At 29.2% G+C, this 19,700-nt stretch overlaps 3 protein-coding genes across 4 annotated transcripts in view; all 3 read right to left on the bottom strand.

Annotated features, from left to right (window-relative positions):
• Window positions 1-19,700, bottom strand: part of LOC125833719 (citrate synthase, mitochondrial) — a 346,970-nt gene that overhangs the window by 151,325 nt on the left and 175,945 nt on the right. The window lies entirely within an intron of this gene.
• Window positions 274-4,984, bottom strand: LOC125833728 (protein SOSEKI 1). The gene is made up of 6 exons (XM_049512916.1): window positions 4,742-4,984; window positions 4,554-4,623; window positions 3,499-3,617; window positions 2,180-2,774; window positions 1,618-1,722; window positions 274-418 (listed from the first exon to the last, which is right to left on the bottom strand). Exons 1-6 carry the CDS (start codon window positions 4,875-4,877, stop codon window positions 274-276), a joined length of 1,170 nt encoding a protein of 389 aa, XP_049368873.1. The 5' UTR covers window positions 4,878-4,984.
• On the bottom strand, window positions 11,575-13,810 carry LOC125833717 (vacuolar protein sorting-associated protein 62-like). Its single transcript, XM_049512901.1, has 2 exons — window positions 13,525-13,810; window positions 11,575-13,153 (listed from the first exon to the last, which is right to left on the bottom strand). Exons 1-2 carry the CDS (start codon window positions 13,628-13,630, stop codon window positions 11,628-11,630), a joined length of 1,632 nt encoding a protein of 543 aa, XP_049368858.1. The 5' UTR covers window positions 13,631-13,810; the 3' UTR covers window positions 11,575-11,627.

The raw sequence follows: 19,700 nt of genomic DNA, 5'->3' as shown, positions 1-19,700 counted from the left end.
CACCAAAAGTTTCTGTCTTGTCATTTTTGCTTGTTTAATCTGATATCCATACTGCCTCAACTAACTCAGATTCGCATGGCGTAATACTTGAGATTAAGATGGAAATTCAGGCTTATAACTACTTGTGAATTCTTGAATTGCTTAGGCTTTTGCCTGTGAACCTTGTTACGCAAAAATATACATGGAAGTTTTCTAAAAAAAAAACATAATCTAATTCCAATAGAAGGTGAATAAGAATAATTTAGAAAAAATGAAAGCTAGCATTTAATAGAGTCAAAGAGAATCTATTTTTGGTGCATTTTTGGATGTCTTGTCAGTAGCAGCAGCAGAATGAGCACCCTTTGACAGAGCTTTCATCCCTTTGCAGGACTTCATGTGGGCATGAAGTTTCTCTGGCTTGAATGGCTTTCCACATTGCCTGCAACACACATTCATAAATTAAATACTATGCTGACATTTAAGAAACGATACTCCCTCCAAATCACTTTACTTGTCGAATTTATTAAAAATACATGGTTCAAAATAATTCTTATCTTTGAAAATCAAGATATAATTTTGGGTATTTGTATATTTTTCTAATTTACACAGAAAATCTAAGTGAAGAGCGCTCACATATTGTGATTACTTAGATCAACTCTCTTTTTTATTTATTGAAGAGAAATTAACATTTTAAATAATTAAAGATAATATATAAAAGCATCATAGTTAAAAAAAACATAATTCTTTTAAGAGGTGTGTAAATAAAAAAATGTGAGAAGTAAAGTGATCCCAATGAAGTAATTTAGATAAATAATTTTATGATTAAATAGATGTCTTTTTTAAGGTACCATGGTAGTAAGTAGAATGTGTCAAACTTTGTGTATTTGTGCTTTAATTTAATGACATACTTTAACTTTCGTGTTCACTTTTATTTATCATTTTTGAATTTGATGTATTTATTAAAGAAATATTGATTGATATGGTTATTTTATTATAATATTTCTATTAATTGATATTTAGTATTAGGAATTGAGAAATGGTATAAAAAGTAAGTAACAAATGTTTAGGATAAAACATGAAAAAATAATTATCTTTTTTCTTGATATATTAATCTATATTGAAATAGTTGACAAGTAAAAGTGAAAGAGGGGTATACTTTGCAACAATTTCAACATACAAAGACAATTATTATTATTTTTCATTTACCCTTAATATTTGTTACCATTTCTCATAATATTTTTCAAGACTTAATATTAAATATCAATTAATAGGATAGTGTGGTAAAATAATCATGTCAATATTTTTTTAAAGAATGTGTTAAAATTAAATATGACAAGTAAAAGTGAACCGATGATATACTATTTTAATTTCAAAATAAGTGCTATTTTAATTCAGATATATCCGTTAAAACTTAAAAGTATTGATTTCTAGAAAACAAGAAGGGTTTATACTAACTTATCCCTAATCAAAGAAAAACTAATTAATGATTTATGATAGTTTTGAAAAATAAATCAATTTCTTCTTTAAATCCTAAAACATCACATATTTTAAAATAAAATGAAAAAAAAAAACTAAAATACCACTTATTTTAAAACAAAAAAAAATAATATTTAATTTAGTTGTTATGAAGGAACTTACGAGCAGTTGGGTCCATGGATTGGCTTATAATTAGCAGAAACTGATCTACGACTACCAAATTCACTTTTATTCTTTGACATACTGAATGCCCCATCACAGCTTTTCCTGCAAACAACAACAAACTAATTAAGCTACTCACCGGCGGATTCAGAAATTTGACAAAGAGTGTGTAGATATTCTACTCAGTTATATGAGTGTACGCATAATCAGAGATGGAGTTAGGTGGGGATTTGTAGGTTCAAACGAACCTAATAACTTCTCCGTATATTCAGTATTTGTATTAGAAAATTAAATAAATATATATGTAATTAACTTGTGAAATGTAAACCCTCTAACAAAATTAATTGACAGCGCAAAAGGGTGGTGAAAATGCTTTTCATATCAGTGTAAATTTCTCATTTTTTCCTTTTTAGTGGAAGAATATCAAACTTCTAACCTTGACTCCGGCTCTACGCAAAATTATATATACAATTCATAATAGCTAACATTTAACTAGGATACAAACTACATACGAAAAAATGTGTACCAGATCACCCTTAAGGTGGTTCCATGCGAAAATTACCTTGGATTAGTCTGTTGTTGATTCCAAGCAGTCCCAAAAATCCTCTGAGATCCTCCAATTTTATCAGCTTTACAGATCTCTGATGAAAAACTAACTGTTTTTTCAGCAGAAGTTTTATTTTTTTTGAGTGGAATAATTCCAGAGTCATTAGTATCAACAGCGCCACAAGTAATCAAATTCCTGAAAATACTTGAAGCTCCATTTGAATAGCTTCTACTCTTATTGAATTTCGGGTTTTTCGATGTTTTTTCAGTATTCTGACTAGTGTCTATTTTTTCTTCACTATCCTCTGTTTTCTTCTTGGTTTTCATCGAACCAAAAGAAGAAATAGAAGAAGAAGAAGAAGAAGAAGAAAAAGAAGAATTGTTCTCGAATTTGTTACCAGCTTTTTTTTCTTCTTCTTCTTCTTCGAATTTTGGTGAATTTGTGGTGAGTGTGGATGTTTCAGAAGAAATATTATTTTGAGAATCTTGTTCGATTTCTAAAGAGATTTTCTTTGATGAATCCATGAGAAAAACTTGATCTTGATCTTCTTCTTTTGTTTGTTCCTTTTGCATGATTGCTGTTGTTACTTCTTTTTCACCACATGAAACATCTGCAATTTTTTTTTTATAAATGTGAAGTTCAATTAATAATACTCTTTCTTGAATAAGAATTAAGAGATGTTAATATTGATTAATACTCTCTTATTCACTAATAAATCTATAAATTTGCCTTTTTTGGAAATGTGATGGTAAGTAAGTACATAATATTGATTGATATCTTATTCACTAAATCTATAAATTTACCTTTTTTGAAGTGTGATGGTAAGTGAGTACAAAATATTGATCATTAATTATTGAATTTCCTTTTCCACACTAAAATGAAGTGAATTTATACTAAAAATATTAGGCAATATTCATCATTTAATGAGAATAGACAAGTAAATTTTTCTCTTCCAAAAGCTATCATTTGTCTTTTGAAAAAGTATAGAAATGTTGTACAATGTGCTTAATTATATGTACCATGCTGCCATTTTAAATTAAACCTCAATTATGAATTATACAATTCCACTAATTGTACCCTTAGAATATGATTAAAATGCCCAAGTCCATAATATTGTTCACAGCCTACTTAAAGTTTATTAGCAAACATGTTGGTGATCTAAGAAATAAATTAACTTATATGCTTGATAATATTTAAAAAAAATTACACAGCCTAATTTGTGATTACCTTCTAGTTTTGCGACTTTAGTGTTACAAATAGTTAGTTTACCGACTTTAATGAGAGTAAGTTTAGTGACCATCTATCGAAAGTAACTTGAAAAAAGGGATAGTTACCTTTAATTGTGGTGATGGATGGAATTTCAGATCCTTTAAGGACATATTCATTGTCTGATATAGGAGTAATGAGATCTTCATCCAATAAGTCTTGCCATACGTATCCTGTTTTGTATTTCCTGCATCATCATAATATTTGACTCCCTCAATTTATTTTTCTATTTTTAGGAAATAAAATAAAATCCCAAATTTCCATATCATATAGTAGTATATATTTCCAGCACAATTGATTGAGAATTGATCTTTAATGAGGTGAGATATGATTGATTCTCGTGACTTCCACTAGAGGATTAGAGCATTAAATTTAGTACTTTGTCATATGAGATTTGTACCTTCATTCTGATTTTAATTTACAGGATACAAAATTTTCAAATAAAATATATGACGAATATATTCATGTAGAGGAGTTTAACTAGGCGGTTTGATGTATTATTCACTATGCTTTATTTATAGCCCGAGAGTTCTTCTCAAGAGGATTATTATTTGGCACCTCGATATTGGCTCATTACTCTGTTACTCTTTAGGAGGGATCAAACTCTTAATAAACTATCGATACATTGAGAATCCAAGTCTTTTCCTAATACACAAATTCTCAACGTGTTTATACCATGATCAAGTGATATATAGTTTAGGGAAAAATTGTATTGATTAATTATAATTAAATGATAAAAATGTATGCATAAAAATTTAGTGAACACTAGCACTGAGCCTCCTGTAAGTTTTAACTTGTACTATGAAATTTATACCACGATTCTGCTTTTAATAGATATAGATAAAGATTCAAAATTTCAAATACAATATTATCACATCTATATATCCATGAATTATAAACTCTTAATTCGTTTATAGAAATATTTTACTAATGCAATCTAACGCATTATTCACTATAACTTACCAAAAACTCTAACTGATTGAGTTATTTAACACCTCGATAGCGATTCATCACCTATTATGATACTCTTTAGGGGTATCCATTTGCATTTTGAGAGAGAAGAACACTAAGCTAATTTTTAAGCAAACAATTTCATGAAATTATAATAAAAACATGAACTAACCTCTTATATGACCAAGCAAAAGATTCAGGCATGTCTTTTCCTCGCAATTCTCCCAGCCATCTCTTAATATCTAAAATATAATCCAATCATTAATGAAAAAAAAATATAAATCGTTTATTTTTTCACAATTAAAAAATGAAATGAAAAATAATCTTTATTTATATATAATTAAATTATAGAAAACAAACCTTTAAGACGAATGCCATTTCTAGAGAAATGATGCACTCTAATGAGATGAGGATGTTCAATACGACCTTTTCTACTCAAAAAATATATGATATGAAGTCTTCTCACTTCTCCTCCTCCTTGATTTTGTCCTTCCATTAATCTTCTCCTAATTCATTTTTACAATAATTAAACAAACAAAATTTTAATTAAACAAACTGAATTCTTCTTTCTAGGCATGCTTTAATATAATATTAACAAATTCAAGAAAGTAATAATAAAAGTAATAAAATAATTAAAGATCAAGAATATGGGACAAAATATGTATGCCGGCCTGCTCTAAAGATTAGAAGAATTAAAAAAGGGAATAACGAATTTTATCGTGCTTTTAACCAAGAACTTAACTAATTATATATTAAAAGAAACATGTTTGTAAAATATTTTTTCTCACACAGAACTCGATTAAATCGGAATTCACGCCTGCGTTTTCTAATAAAGATGACTTCACAAGCACTCAAATCTGAGACCTCTAATTAAGGATGAAGGATGACGAAAGGAATACCACTCAACCACCTTGTTGGTAAACACGTTTGTAATTAGTATATGTATATATGTGCAGGGCCTAGCTAGCGTAGTTCAATTTATTTAAAGAGTATAATATAAGATGGAAAGTTATTGAAATGATAGAAACTCTTACACACTTATCAAAATAAACATCATTGGATTTGGAGATTACCTTATAATGCTTTGTTTCTTTCGAAGAATGAAAGAGAAAAAGAAAGTGATGTGTTTTTATCAAGAAAAAAAGAAGAAGAGGGATTTGAGGGGTGGGTTGGGGTGAAGAAGTAGATCTAGAGTTTCTGAACCATATATAGAAGTAGGAAAATTAGGTGTTCCAAGAAAGTTTTATCTGATTTCCCGCGATATGCTCAACTTATACAAGAAATAAAAATACATATATATATACACACACAAATGTATATGTATTTTTTGTGTTGGAGGTTGGGTGGGTGGGGTGGGGTAACAGCTTTTGACCATATTTTGTTATACCTAGAGAAACTTTATTTTATCTATAATTTTGTAATGATCTGCATGAGTATTACAATATAAATATATTTAATTTGGTTAACAAACATCTTTTGGTTTAATATTAAATTAATGAATTCCATATATATTGTCCAAAAATATATTTTTTATTTTTTTAATGATTTTCAAACTAAGATAGGATATTTGTCTAAATATATTTCTTTCCTATATAAACTTTTTGTGTAAATGTTTTATAAGGAGCAATATGTAAAAGAGGTGAGTTTTTAAATAGAAATATAAAACATGGTGATCAAAACAATATTTATTCATTTATTTGCCATTATTATTTTATTTTATCTAAGATTTTCCTTATATATCACCTTTTTTGCAACATTTTTTCTGTATAACTTAAAAGGAATATTATTTTAACAGTGTATTTAGGGGTTTAATTCCACGTGGTTTCATTTCTAACCTTGTATTTTAGGATTACAAGTATTTTTGCTTTTGATTGGTTCCAAAAATTAAAATAATCAGAATATTTTGGTCATGTGATTAAAATAATCAACAAACTCACTTCAACTCCACCTAACTCTCTAATTAAGTAGAAAGTAGAAACAAGTAAAGAGACAATTTTATAAAAGTACGTACATATATAGCCACAAACAAGAAATCATAATTAATAAGTCATGGAGCCTTAATTACCAGCCATTTGTAAGATTACTATGCAAAGATGGAAAAGATAAAAACATTATGTACAGTTATTTATTATAATAAAATAAATAATATAGAGGGAAACAAATTATATATATAAAAAAATTAAATAAGAAAATGATTATTATAATTGCGTATAATAGTAAGGGTTGGGTAACCTAATTGATTTTTTTCTTAATGATGTGTAACAACATTTGCTTATATTTCTAGCTAGCTACATTTTTAATCATATACCTTTTATTTAAATTATCTTGTAGCTTATCAAATGATAAATGAATTATTCGTGGCCATTATTCTCCCATAGGTTGCTAATGGTTTGTTAAGTTAGTTAATATCGTAAATTCAACAAGAAATAGTTATATGTGAATGAAGTTCTGTAAACAACCAATCAAATGCTATAAATTATCTCTAATTAGTGAGAAAATTGAGTGTTGACATTTTCATAATGTGCTTATCCACTAAAGCCAAGTCTTCCTCTCATGGGGCGGAATTAGGTAGGAGCAAGGAGTTGATTAAGATAAAAATTATTTTTTACATATATAAAATCGCAAATATTAAATTCTCTCAATAAAAATATTGCCTTCATCAATGTTATTCTTCCATTCACTACTAGAAAAAAAAGAAATTGGTAAAGGACAAAAAATTATAGCTCACAACAGAATTCTAAATTTAATCTTATTTAGTTACGCACTAACAACCTATCAATTCTAAAAAAAAATCAAATAGTTAAGAGCTTTTTATCAACCAATTAGACAGGGATTACTGATAAATTTCGCGGCTAATAATTTCACATTTTCATAGTGATTTATATGTCATATCGATCATTCATAAGTAATACGCAGCTTTCTATATGAAGCCATACAACGCGTGATTTTCTACTTGTGACATGGTCTTAAATAAAAAACATTATTAATTTAATTTATAGATGATTGCTCAATTTTTAGTGTATTGTACCAAAAGTTATTAAATTATCATTTTTATAATATAACAGTCACTCAATTATTTCACCTAAGTAATTGTACCCAAAGGTATTTTGTATACCAAAAAGTCATTAATTCAAACTTTACCTAAGAATTATAACAAAGTCAGTAAACAATTTTATTTTTTTTACGTATAGCTAAAACACCATCAACTTTATCTAAGATTTATATAAATATATAATAATCCAAAAACAAGAATAAACTTCATTCTCTCATATTTAAATCGTCAAAAACTAAACAAAAAATCGTAACAAAAAAAAAACAGAAAGAACAATTTAAACCTCAATAGCAAGATGTTGATTATAAGAAGCATAATATTATATATAAATAACCATGAGTAGAACAGCTTCTTACATTATTTTTTTTTGCCAATTCCAGAAAACAGGATCTTCTAATCATGAACAGCATTAATTAACTTGATGAATGATGATTTATGATGTTTATATATTTTCTTATAAACAGCAAATGATTATTAGTTGTTGAGATGTAAATTATCATGGCCAACATAAAACAAAAATTAAGTTATGAAAGTGTCATTGTTTTCGGTAACCATGGAGACTCACTTGATGTTGAAATTTAATTTAAAGCTTATAGCAATACGAAATATACTACTACATTAATTATAACAAAATTAAACCATTAAGTCTGCGTTACGTTGCAGCTGAGAAATAGGTTTTGAGACTAGGGATGATGACGAATATAATGATCAAATCATGTCATCTACCTTCACTATATAATTTTTTTTTTTAATTTGAGTTAATTTTAAGGTTTGGTTTGGTTTGGTTGTTAAGATTCACATTAATAATTATACCCCTATATATGATAACAACTTAATAACAAATTGATGGGATTGGACTAGCAAAATGCTTGGTGGAGGTTGGGGTCTCCAATGGGAAGGTTTAGATAACTTTTTACTGGTTAAAATGAGATGAGTTAATTAATAATCAAGAAAATTTCGTAAATAGTGCTATGTTTGTTCAGATTAGTGAAAAACAACGAAATTTTACCTTATGAAATGTAACAATATTTTGATATATTTGCTCTGAATTTCTTACCTTATTAGATTTTATTATAATTGATTTATACTATTTCAAAAGGAAAATATAAATCTTTCATATTCAAGTAACTATTTTTCCGTAGGAAAAGACTTTAGACTTCTACAAATTGAGTATCCTTCCTTTCACAATAGCATTTATAATGTAGTTATTTCAAAAAAAAAAGTTTCATTTATCGTCTAGTTTACCACCTTCAAAATTTATAATTATTAGTTTTTATATAACACCTGATTATTTTGATTCCAACCAAACACCGTTTTAGTCAACAGGTTTCGGTTTAACTTTGTACATCAAGCGAACTTTCGACGAAGCAAAATATATACCTCGTGCAACATTAAAATATTCGAATAATTTTCTTTTTTTTTATAGGAATACATACATATACATATATAACATCAAAGTTGTCATTAAAAAATGGCTTTACAACCAATACCTAGAGTGGGTTCTTGGTACCAATGATGCAATTTTAATTAAAGAGCACTTGGTTTTCTCATGAATTATATTCAATTTTATTAACAATAAAATATGTGTACTTGTTGTCTAAATTATAAACAAAAAATCATATCAAGCTATATTCTGTTAACACATTAACTACCCGCCTGCACAAGTTGTATACGTTGTTTAAGCGCAGAATTTTAATCACCCCGTGTCTCATGGGCAAATTTTTAATGTAAAAGGTAAAAAATAGTTTACGTTATCAAGAGAAAAAGTTCAAAATAATTCACCTTTAAAGTTATTTACACAAATCACCCTAAATTTGCAAGTTTTTGCACGAATTGACTTTATTTTAAAGTTGACATTAATTTTATATCTACGGCTCATTTAATAAAAAATTGTGAGCCAAAGTTTTTTTTTTAATTATGACCTAATTTTGCAAGACAAATTTTCTTAGTGTATACATTTGCTAGACATAAGTTCAATACTATCTAGTTCGCAAGACAAACCTTTTAATGGTTTTTTTTTTTTTTTACTGACATAAGATTAGTTAATATAACTTGTGCCTGGGAATAAGTTTGATAGGCATAACTTGTGCCTTGAGGCATAAATTCAATAGAATGAATTTTTAAAAGTATAAACTCTAAAATTGAACTTATGCCTGAAAGACATAACTTGTGCCTTGGGCATAAGTTCACCAGATGGACTCCTTTAAGACATCAAGTTTTAAAACTAAACTTGTGTCTTAAGATATAAGTTCATTATTGTGATTTTTCAAAGCATAATATTCTAAAACTAAACTTATATTTTGGGTCATAACTTGTGCCTTGGGGTAAAAGTCCAGTATATGAACTTCTTTAAGGCATAATGTTCTAAAATTGTACTAGCCTTATAAGGTCTAACCTGTGTCTAGGGATTTTCTTAAAAAATATTAAGAGTATTTTCCTCTGCTTAGTTACTTAATATCTTAAAAGATAAAAGATTAAAAATCATAAATTTATTAAGCAAAAATTAAAGACCACCCGAAATAGAGACATTCCTGCGAATGAACCCTAAATTTGTTGTAGTGAAGCCCAACACTCAAAACAGCCCAAAGCCCATTCTCTACTTGTGCTTAAATTTTGGGGAAAATGTAGGCCCAACATAACACTTTGCACTTACATAGCCACTTCTTCAATTTATCCCACATAACTATTTTTTTTGTATCAGTATTTAATTTATACATCCTTATATTATTATACAATATTTATATACCTATATAAATAAGTGTGTGATAATATGAAATATATTTATCTTGTATAAAAATGTATAAAACAATATATGAAAGTGAATAATATGTTGCTAGCTTCAAAAACGAACTTCTTCTGTGATTTGTAATTACTTCATCCGTTTCAAAAAGAATGTCCTAGTTTGACTTGGAACAGAGTTAATGTCCTAGTTTGACTTGGAACGGAGTTTAAGAAAAGAAAGAAGATTTTTTAATCTTGTAGTTCTAAATTAAAGTTTATTTCAAATGTACCAAAATTTCCTTTAATCTTATGGCCTTAAACATGCCTTGTGGAAAGTTGAAGTTAAAGTGTTAGACAAAAAAAAAAAAAAGAGGTCATTCTTTTTTAAATAGACTAAAAAGAAAATGAGGACATTCTTTTTGAAACAGAGGGAGTATAATTTTCGTTCAAAATCTGTTCAAATCTTCATGACTTGGAAGTAGGATTTCCAAAAATCATTTTATAAGGATATATGTTATAGTATATTTTAATCAATCAATCAGCCATATACACCTCTATCCCATGCATGCATAATTTGTGTTATAACCTTTGGAAAAATTGCTTAAGTCTAAAATATTATAGATGCTTTCAAATTGTTAACTTTATGAGAAATATTGGTTGAACAATCATTTTTGAACTAAACTTATTTACTTATAGACGAAATATGATAAAAGAGAATGATAAAATCTCCAATTTTGTGATTTTGTCCATATGATGAGCCAGATATAAGCGAAAGAACAAATATTTAATGCATGCATCTCGAATTAAGTAGGTCTTTGGCCATATATTCTAAATATTTTTCACTTTATTTAAAAGTTATGGAGTTGGAGTCTTAGATAAAATCGAATTTGGTTATACTTTTTCCAAATAATATTTAGAATAATGTTCATGCTTAAATGTATTTAAATACAACTTCAAAAAGTGATAAGTGAATTAAAATATAGGTTATAAGCCGTTTTCAAAAATTTGAAACACAATTTCGAGTTAGATTTGAAACTTTCATGGTCAAACATTGATTTCAAATAAAATGAAAAGTTGTTCCAAAAGAAAGTTTCTATGACCAAGAAGATCCAAAGGTATAATCTACGTTTAATCATAAATTTTAAAAAATTATCATCAGATATCTATTTGCCTATGAAATTTTGATCAGATTTCTTCAATATTTTCAAGTATCCGCAAACAATTTTTGGATTTTTGGGACTTCAACTCACAATTTTTTTCAAGTATAATGCATGTTCAAACACAACTTCAAATCTTAACTTTCAACTTCAAAATCTACCATCCAACGGAAGGTAAGTCAATTTAATCACTAGCAAACTTTATAACGACAAAGAGGTCACAACTAAAACGAAAACATACGATACATCCATGAAATAACTATTTGATGATACAATCATAGAAAAAAAACAAACCCCATTTTTTATCACACCATATTTAACCCCTTTCATCACCATTCCACATGTCCTTAAACTTAGGTCCAGTTGGTCCTTCCTCACCCAAAACCTCATTTGGTAAACTTTTCACGAGTTTCTCAATAGCCCTCTTTAATTTTCCAGGCAAAAATCTCTCTATTTTTTTAAGCTCATTTGCAATATCATAGCTAATTTTTGGACCCCATTCTCTAGCATAGTTAAGCCACACTGGCTCAACAATTTTCAAATAATCACCAGCCACCACTGTATAATTTGCTCCAGTGTCCATCACCTGCCCCTTTGCTGTGTCATTTCTTATGCCAATATTCCCATTCCCCTGCATATTTTGCCCTGTTTTCGAATAACAAGCGTGACCATGCAACGATGAATAGGCCACGGGTTTGTTACCATTTTCAAATTCAAGTTGTGGCGCACTCACCCAATTTCCTCCACTATGTTGGGAGAAGTACACACTTTGTAACTCTCCATTGAAGTTACTAATTCTTAACGTAATGTGTTCCCAATCGCCAACGTGCTGACCAATTTTCCCTAAGGGAATGGTGATGAATTCGATTTTTGCTCTAGCAGGGCCGTTAAAGGGGTAAAATAGCCATAGAGCGATATCAGTATGTGTCGCGCCAAACATTGGTTTAATATGTAAGTAGGATGTGGCAGCATGGAAATCTCCATTCTTGACACGATTTTTCGCTGAATCATCAGTTGGTAAGTCTAACCAATACGCGCCATCATTTGAACCATCTCGAGGAAGATTTGAACCATCTGGCTGAACAAGAACCGGGGAAGATTCTTGCCCTTTCGTGTACAATAATACCCCATTCTGAAAAAACCAAGTGACAGAGGAAGGGTAATATTCTTCATCAGGGTGGAAGTAATATAAAGGCGAATACGCTTGAAATAGTGCTTGAATTTGGTTTAAATTTGGCATGGAAGAGAAATTTTCTACGACGTTTTTCAAACAAGCTAGTGAATCTGCTGCAGCTCCGTTATTTAAAGCCATAAAAGCACCAGTAGACACTCCTAGACCCTTAATTCCTCTGTCTTTTGGTCTTGATGAGTACACATTCAACACATCATTTCCCCAAATCCAATCATCAGTTTCAGATGCATCGGTTAAATCAGCACGAACACATCTGATTTTGTCAAGAGAAGGCTTCTGAGGAGACGTTGTTACAACGTGTCCAACAGATTTATAGCCCTCAGGGGGGATTGGGAGCCAGATATAGCAAACACCATCCTGTTTGATTTTCAAGTTTTCACTACTCCATACAAGAGTATAGTCATTTGGCAATTTTAGAGCATCTCCTGATGAATCTTTACCAATAAGAAGCCAACCAAAAAGGGGCAAATTGTTAGGTTGGCTATAGGATCCAAGCATAAAGAAATCATTTGGTAAATTTGATGGTTCAAAGAATGTAGCTCCAAGATTATCTGGTCCACCTTCTTGGCTAGCCCATACTTTAGTAAAGGATGATATTTGAGATACTTGTAATCCTCCAAGATCAATGATTCCACTAGCAAACCCTTCACCTGATATTTAAACAAATAAGTCATGAGTTCGAGTCGTGGAATTAGTCACATCACACCCCAAGAGGGATGCACCCTTCCCCAAACCCTGTGTGAACATGGGATGCATTGTGCACCAGACTCCTTTTTTTTTTAATTTTACATGTAATGCAAAAAATGTATCACTTTGTCAAATATATTTGTCTAGATAGTAATATGGTGCAAAAAACGCGCGCCTTATCACCTAGACGCATGCACTAAAGCCTCAACTAAGCGAGGCAAAGGGCACAACATGGACTTCATCGAGCTTTAGGAGTAAAAACGCTTTCAGGGAGCCTTTAACAACACTACAATTGATCAGATACTAATAAAGCAAAAATCATAACATAAAGTACCTGAAGGCCAAGTGGGCAATGGAGATGGAAACTTAAAGGGAGTATCAATTGGAAGTAACACATTAGCATCATCTTGATTTGAATTTTTTTTGTTGATGTTACCCATAGTTGAATCTTTCAAGGAATGGCTTGAAGGAAGTGTAGGGAATAAAATGAGGCAAGCAACAAATATATTCTGCAAAAGAGAAGTTGAATAATATGAAAGAAAGAATTAGCTAGCTATATATAGTTGAAAGAAGAGCTCAATGGGTGAATTGTGCAATGAAACCTTAATGTGATGGTTATATATATATACTAAAATAACTTTCCTAGTCTTGACAAACGTATCTTCCTAGTTATTGACAATGTCAAAGACCATACCTACCAAAATCTTGGCTTCTCTGCTTTTTTCTACAAGTTAGAAAATTATATATGTATATATTAGGTAGGCTCTCTACATTACATTCAGCGTTGTGAGGGGTTAATTCAAAATTTCTTCGTTACAAACTTAAATTATATATGTGTAGACATCAAAATTTTATTGTATTTAAGATGAACATCTACAAGACTAACCGAATCCATGTTTTTTTGAAGGATACTCTACTCTGAACCCCTTAGCTCACACCAATAAAAGGGATACATATGTCCTTAAAGAAGCATCTTGAATATTCCATAAACTTTGAGTGTTCACAAAGAGATCAAGACATCAAATATTGTCTTTTTTCAAAAGAGGAGTGATCAAGAGGAGTGTCTTTTTTCGAACTACTATCTGACGTTCTTGATGATCAAATACATCAAGTATGCCTAAAATACTTTACTTATAAAGACCTTTGAACAACAAAAAAACTTAGAAGAGTAAAATCAAGGAAATACACAAAATTCTACTCACAACGATTATCAATAAAATTACCTTTCTTTAATTTTTTGCGATAACAACTTAATTTACATTTTGAGAAAAAATTGTTACAAACGATATAAGATAAATGATTTGATTTGTATATATAATAAATGTGTCCTTTTCCAAATATAATATGAACGTGAAATGCTTCGTATACTGATCTGCCTTTTAAAGCACGTAACAAAATGCACATTATTAATTTTAGTCACATGGCCAGAAAGGTAGAGCTAATGCTTAATAATTTCCCAAAGGAGATTACTTATATCTTAAAAAAAAAACTACATTTGTTGATCATGGTTTTAATCATATAAGGTCAACAGGCATCTGCTTCGTACAAGCAAAAAATATACTTTAGATACATGATGTGTTACACGTTTAGAATATGCTAAACGATGCTACGTACTGTTTGCATTCGAAGTTTTTTTTAATGATTGTAGTGTTTGAGGTCAACTTATACACATGGAATAATTTTATGCTATATCTTTCAACTCTCACCAATAATAGATACCAGATAACTTTATCCAACTAAGCTAAGATAAATGAGAAGAAATTACTTAGTATTTTTTTAATCTCTTTTGAGAATTGAACTTTGAGACCTCACGATTCTCAACTCACTTCATGGATCACTGAATCACGATGCAAGTCGTGTCTACTTTTTTTAACTAAATTTTTTCCAGGAAATCAAATGAGACCAACATTTACCTTTACTTGTTCAACCTCATCATCACCTTTTTATTTTACAAGATTAAATAATTTCCTTGTGTTCCACAACAAATACTAATAAATTCAAAAGAACAAGTTGTTCCCATAATGACAATAATTAATAATCGATAGAGTTAGGTGGGGTAGAAATACAGCTTAATTAATTTGTCCAGAGGGCTTAACAGTAAATTAAAAGGGCCGTCATCAATATATTATTGGAAGTTAGAGGAAACGGATTAACTTAACAAATCACCAAAATTATGGGATTCTTTTTAAGTCTGTTTGGTTTATATATGATGGTTGTTACCAGTGGTATTGTATTGTGTTGTTAATTTAAATATTTATTTTTATTGTTACTTAATTTTTTTATACTGTATTATTAAATTCATTAAAATTTTATATAGCTATCGATTTGATATGATCATGTCATTACTCTCCCATAATATAATACTCACAATACATTATGATACGATACGTAACAACCCTTACAAAGTGTATATATTCTTCAAGCTAAGTTCTTATCCATACTTAAAAGATAAACTCGTTATTAGTTATTATGATTTGCAAGTTATGTTTTATCATGCAGAAGTCATGATGAGTGCTGATAAGAATATGCTTGGCGTGTGGTTATGTTATCCAATAAATTTTATCACTAGTAAATTTTATATATGTATTTTCAATTTTTAGATATATTATATATCCCTTTCATTCTATTTTAACTGTTATTTTAATTCTTTTCACATCCATTACGAAAATTAATAAATACAACGTTTAGTTACATAAAGGGAAAAAAGTGATCTCTTGGGTAACATTTTTGTTACAATTTTATCCTTTATTCAGTTCTCATACCGTAAAAAGCCCTTTATTAACAAATAACAACTAACTTTCAATTTAATCAATTTATTGAAAATATATTCATTTCTCATACAGTAAAAAGCCCTTTATTAACAATTAACTTTCAATTTCAATTTTTTATTGAAAATAAAATATTGAAAACATATACAATGTGAATAAAAAAGTGTTCCTAACACATGTCCACATGCAAATGTCCATTTTTTCCCAAAGAATGAAAGAAATCAGAAGAATATAAGAAACGTATTTTGATTATTACTATTTATTTATTTTTAAAAAAGGAATCAAATTGGAGCAATGGCGATATTTTGTAACTCGCCTTAGCTTATGGCATGCCACATGGGAAATGGACCGACCATGTTAACCTTTTGTTAAGATTTAATTTATAAATAATATATCAATTTTATAAAATGCAAGACATGTGTTTATTAAAACGTTCATTTGTTATTTAATTACGATTAAATGATACTATATCTTTACTTTAATTCTTAATTGATTAGGTCAATTGATTGATGATAAGATACTCAACGGAGAAACTAAATAATTACACATCACATAATCCACTATAATATATATTATTATTATTATTATTATTATAATTATTAATATTTTAAAAAAATTGTGTATCTTATCACTAATTAAGAGTTTTCTATCATATATTGAGGATGATACACCTAGATACATGTATTTTTGTTGCCAGATACACTACAATAGAGAGAGGAGCAAGCGAGAAGGGCAGGGAGGCGAGTGAGATTTGTTATGTATCCCAGATATATGTGAATCACATTAGATACACACTAGATATATGTATATGTATATATCTGGTGTGATTCACATGTATTTGACCATGTACATAGGAGAGTGACGACCGAGATGGGAGAGAGGTGACTGAATTTGTTATGTATCCCAGATGCATGCGAATCCACTTGGATACATTGTATCTAGAACAAACTAAACTTAATTTTGACCCATGTATCTTGAGATACATGTATCTGAATGCACCAAAATCTAATAAATACGTAATATTGCAAACTAAAGTATATCTAAGTAATTAACTCCTAAACTAGTGGGATTTAGGTAAGTTTCCCCTACCCAATATCTCAATTTTGTTTGGGCTGGCCTACTTAGCTAGTGATCTACTCTTTACGTCTGCCCAACCATCAATTTTTAGGGGAGCCCAACTTAGCTCCTAGCTTGAAGTTTTTTCATGGATTGCTTGTGTTTTAGGGTGGTTTTTAATTTTGGGAATCTTACATAAATCTCACTAGTTTAGGAGTTAATTAGTTAGATAAACTCTAATTTGCAATATTACGTATCTTATCAGATTTTTGTACGTCCAGATACATGTATCTTGAGATACATGAGATCAAAATTAGGTGTAGTTTGTTCTAGATACACTATATCCAAGTTGATTCACACTTATCCGGGATATATAACAAATCTCGTTCACCTGTCTCCCTATTTTACTATATGTGATAGTAAAAATACATGTAACTAAGTGTATATCTTCCTCAATATATGATAGGAAATTCTTAATTAATAGTAAAATACATAATATTTTGAAAGTATAGATAATAACAATATATATGATAGTGAATTATGTCTTAGTAGTTTTTAGTTTAGTTTTTGTTTTAAACTTAAGATTTTTTTTATTCTTGGTCTTTATTACTCATTTAATAAAAAATTATGAACCAATTCATCCTTATATAGGATTTAATTTCTGCCTTGTTTGGCACAAGTTTGTAGAAATATTTATGTTCTGTCTTTAAAGATATAACGTATGAGTTCTGAAACTGAAATTTTACCTTTATAGAAACTAAATTGTGTTATTTTTTCCAATTAAAGGTTTTGTTGAAATGCCATATTGACATAGGTTACGTATTTTACCATATAACTTATGGGTTCTGAATTGAATTTTGCCTACATTGACATAAATTCTATAGGAACCATGTCATAATTTTTACAACATAATTTGTGAATTCTAAACTGAACTTTTACCTCTATTGACATTAAGTTCTACAGGAACTAAGCAACATAACTTATGTTATATTACAATATAAAAATATTTTCCGAATGAAAAATATTATTTCTGGTCATTAATAGTACCTTGAAGAGAAGAATGCGCAGTAGCAAAGAGAGCTGAGACGAAAATGTTGATGACGTCACCATCGCCATCGAAATCGCCGCAGATCTTCCGTATTTTCTGTTAATTCAGCTTCTCCGGCGAGTTTTCCATCCACCGATACACACATACAATGCAAGCACAACTGGATAGTCCGACCCAATGTGGATATCGAACACCAAAGCGGAAAACTAAAAAAGTCACAATGGAAACACTAATACATTTATATATTATAGTGTTAATTAAGCTATAATTGTGAAGATTTTATCAGTTCCTTATTTTCTGATTAATTTGTACCATAATATGAGTTTTAATTTTCCTAAAATATAGTACTAACTACTGTTATTACTCCTATAATTATGGTGAGATTTGGAGGTTACAAATATTAATGTAAGCTTGTACTACCATTTAATGTAATTAACTATTAATTGAATTTCTCTTAAGTAATTAGCTGGGCAATTAAACTTAGGATATATATATATATATATATTTGATTTAAAATCAATTAATCAATAACTACATTTTTTCAACAGTACAATACAAACATTTTATTAAGAAAATAATATATATCCGTATATTATCTAATCCGTAGGTTTTAAATTCAGATTTGAAAAGCGATATTATTTCAATGACGAGTTTGGCAAGTGTACAAATGTCTAAAATATTAAAGATGTGATTTGAAGAAATAAATAAAATATAAAATTTATTTATCTTCTATTGATTTATGTGATTAGTGCAAGGATATTTAATGGAGTAATAAGGTAACCATATGGTCGTACTACAAAGGATATATATGGGCATATGACTCTAATGGCACCATTTTGTTGATATTTGAATTGATTTTTAATCAAATTATGAATAACTGCCAATTAGAGCTTCTATAAATATTAATGATGCGAAAAAAATATACTTAATACAATATTATCATTTTCCTTGAGTTTCTGCATACTTGTACAAAATCTCTTAACTTTTCAAATGATATATGGTATTAGATTACCTGTTTCTAGTGGTGTTTTTGATAGTCATCGTTAATTTTTAAATTTATTCCTGTTAGTTACATTGAATCTAAAGTGTTCCACTTTAACAATTTTAAGAAATTCAAGATAATGTTCCCAATTACATTTGAAGAATATTTCCATAAATAAGGGATAAAAGTTTAATCATAATATTCATTCCTAGAGGTGTAGAAAGTATAAAATGATTACTACCATTTAGTCAATAGAATTTATTTAACAAGTCAAAAAAGTGTGAACTGTTGCGACCCCATCAACCCAATCCCCAATCAAATTGTTTTGACTTGACTATGTAAAGTTGGAGCAGAATTCTCGCAGTAGAAAGTGACTTCACAAATATTATTGGTAAAGAGAAAATCCAAAAAAAAGTAAGTTATCTTTCTTATATATATTGGCCCTAGTTTACGGTCAGATAAATGGATCGTCGGAAGCTCGTATGAGAGTTGGTTTAACTGTCCTAACTATGGCAGAATATTTCCGAGATGTTAATGAGCAAGACGTACTTCTATTTATTGACAATATCTTCCGTTTCGTCCAAGCAGGATCCGATACTCGTATTAGAATTCAATTAATTTGAATTCACGTCATATAGGTCGCTATTGGGAAGATA

The sequence above is a fragment of the Solanum verrucosum genome, unplaced genomic scaffold (genome assembly GCF_900185275.1).
Source record: "Solanum verrucosum unplaced genomic scaffold, falcon-dt-bn FXZP01000307.1, whole genome shotgun sequence".
NCBI lineage: Eukaryota > Viridiplantae > Streptophyta > Magnoliopsida > Solanales > Solanaceae > Solanum > Solanum verrucosum.
Note: the sequence above shows the minus strand (reverse complement) of the source record. Positions and strands in the feature narration are given on the sequence as shown.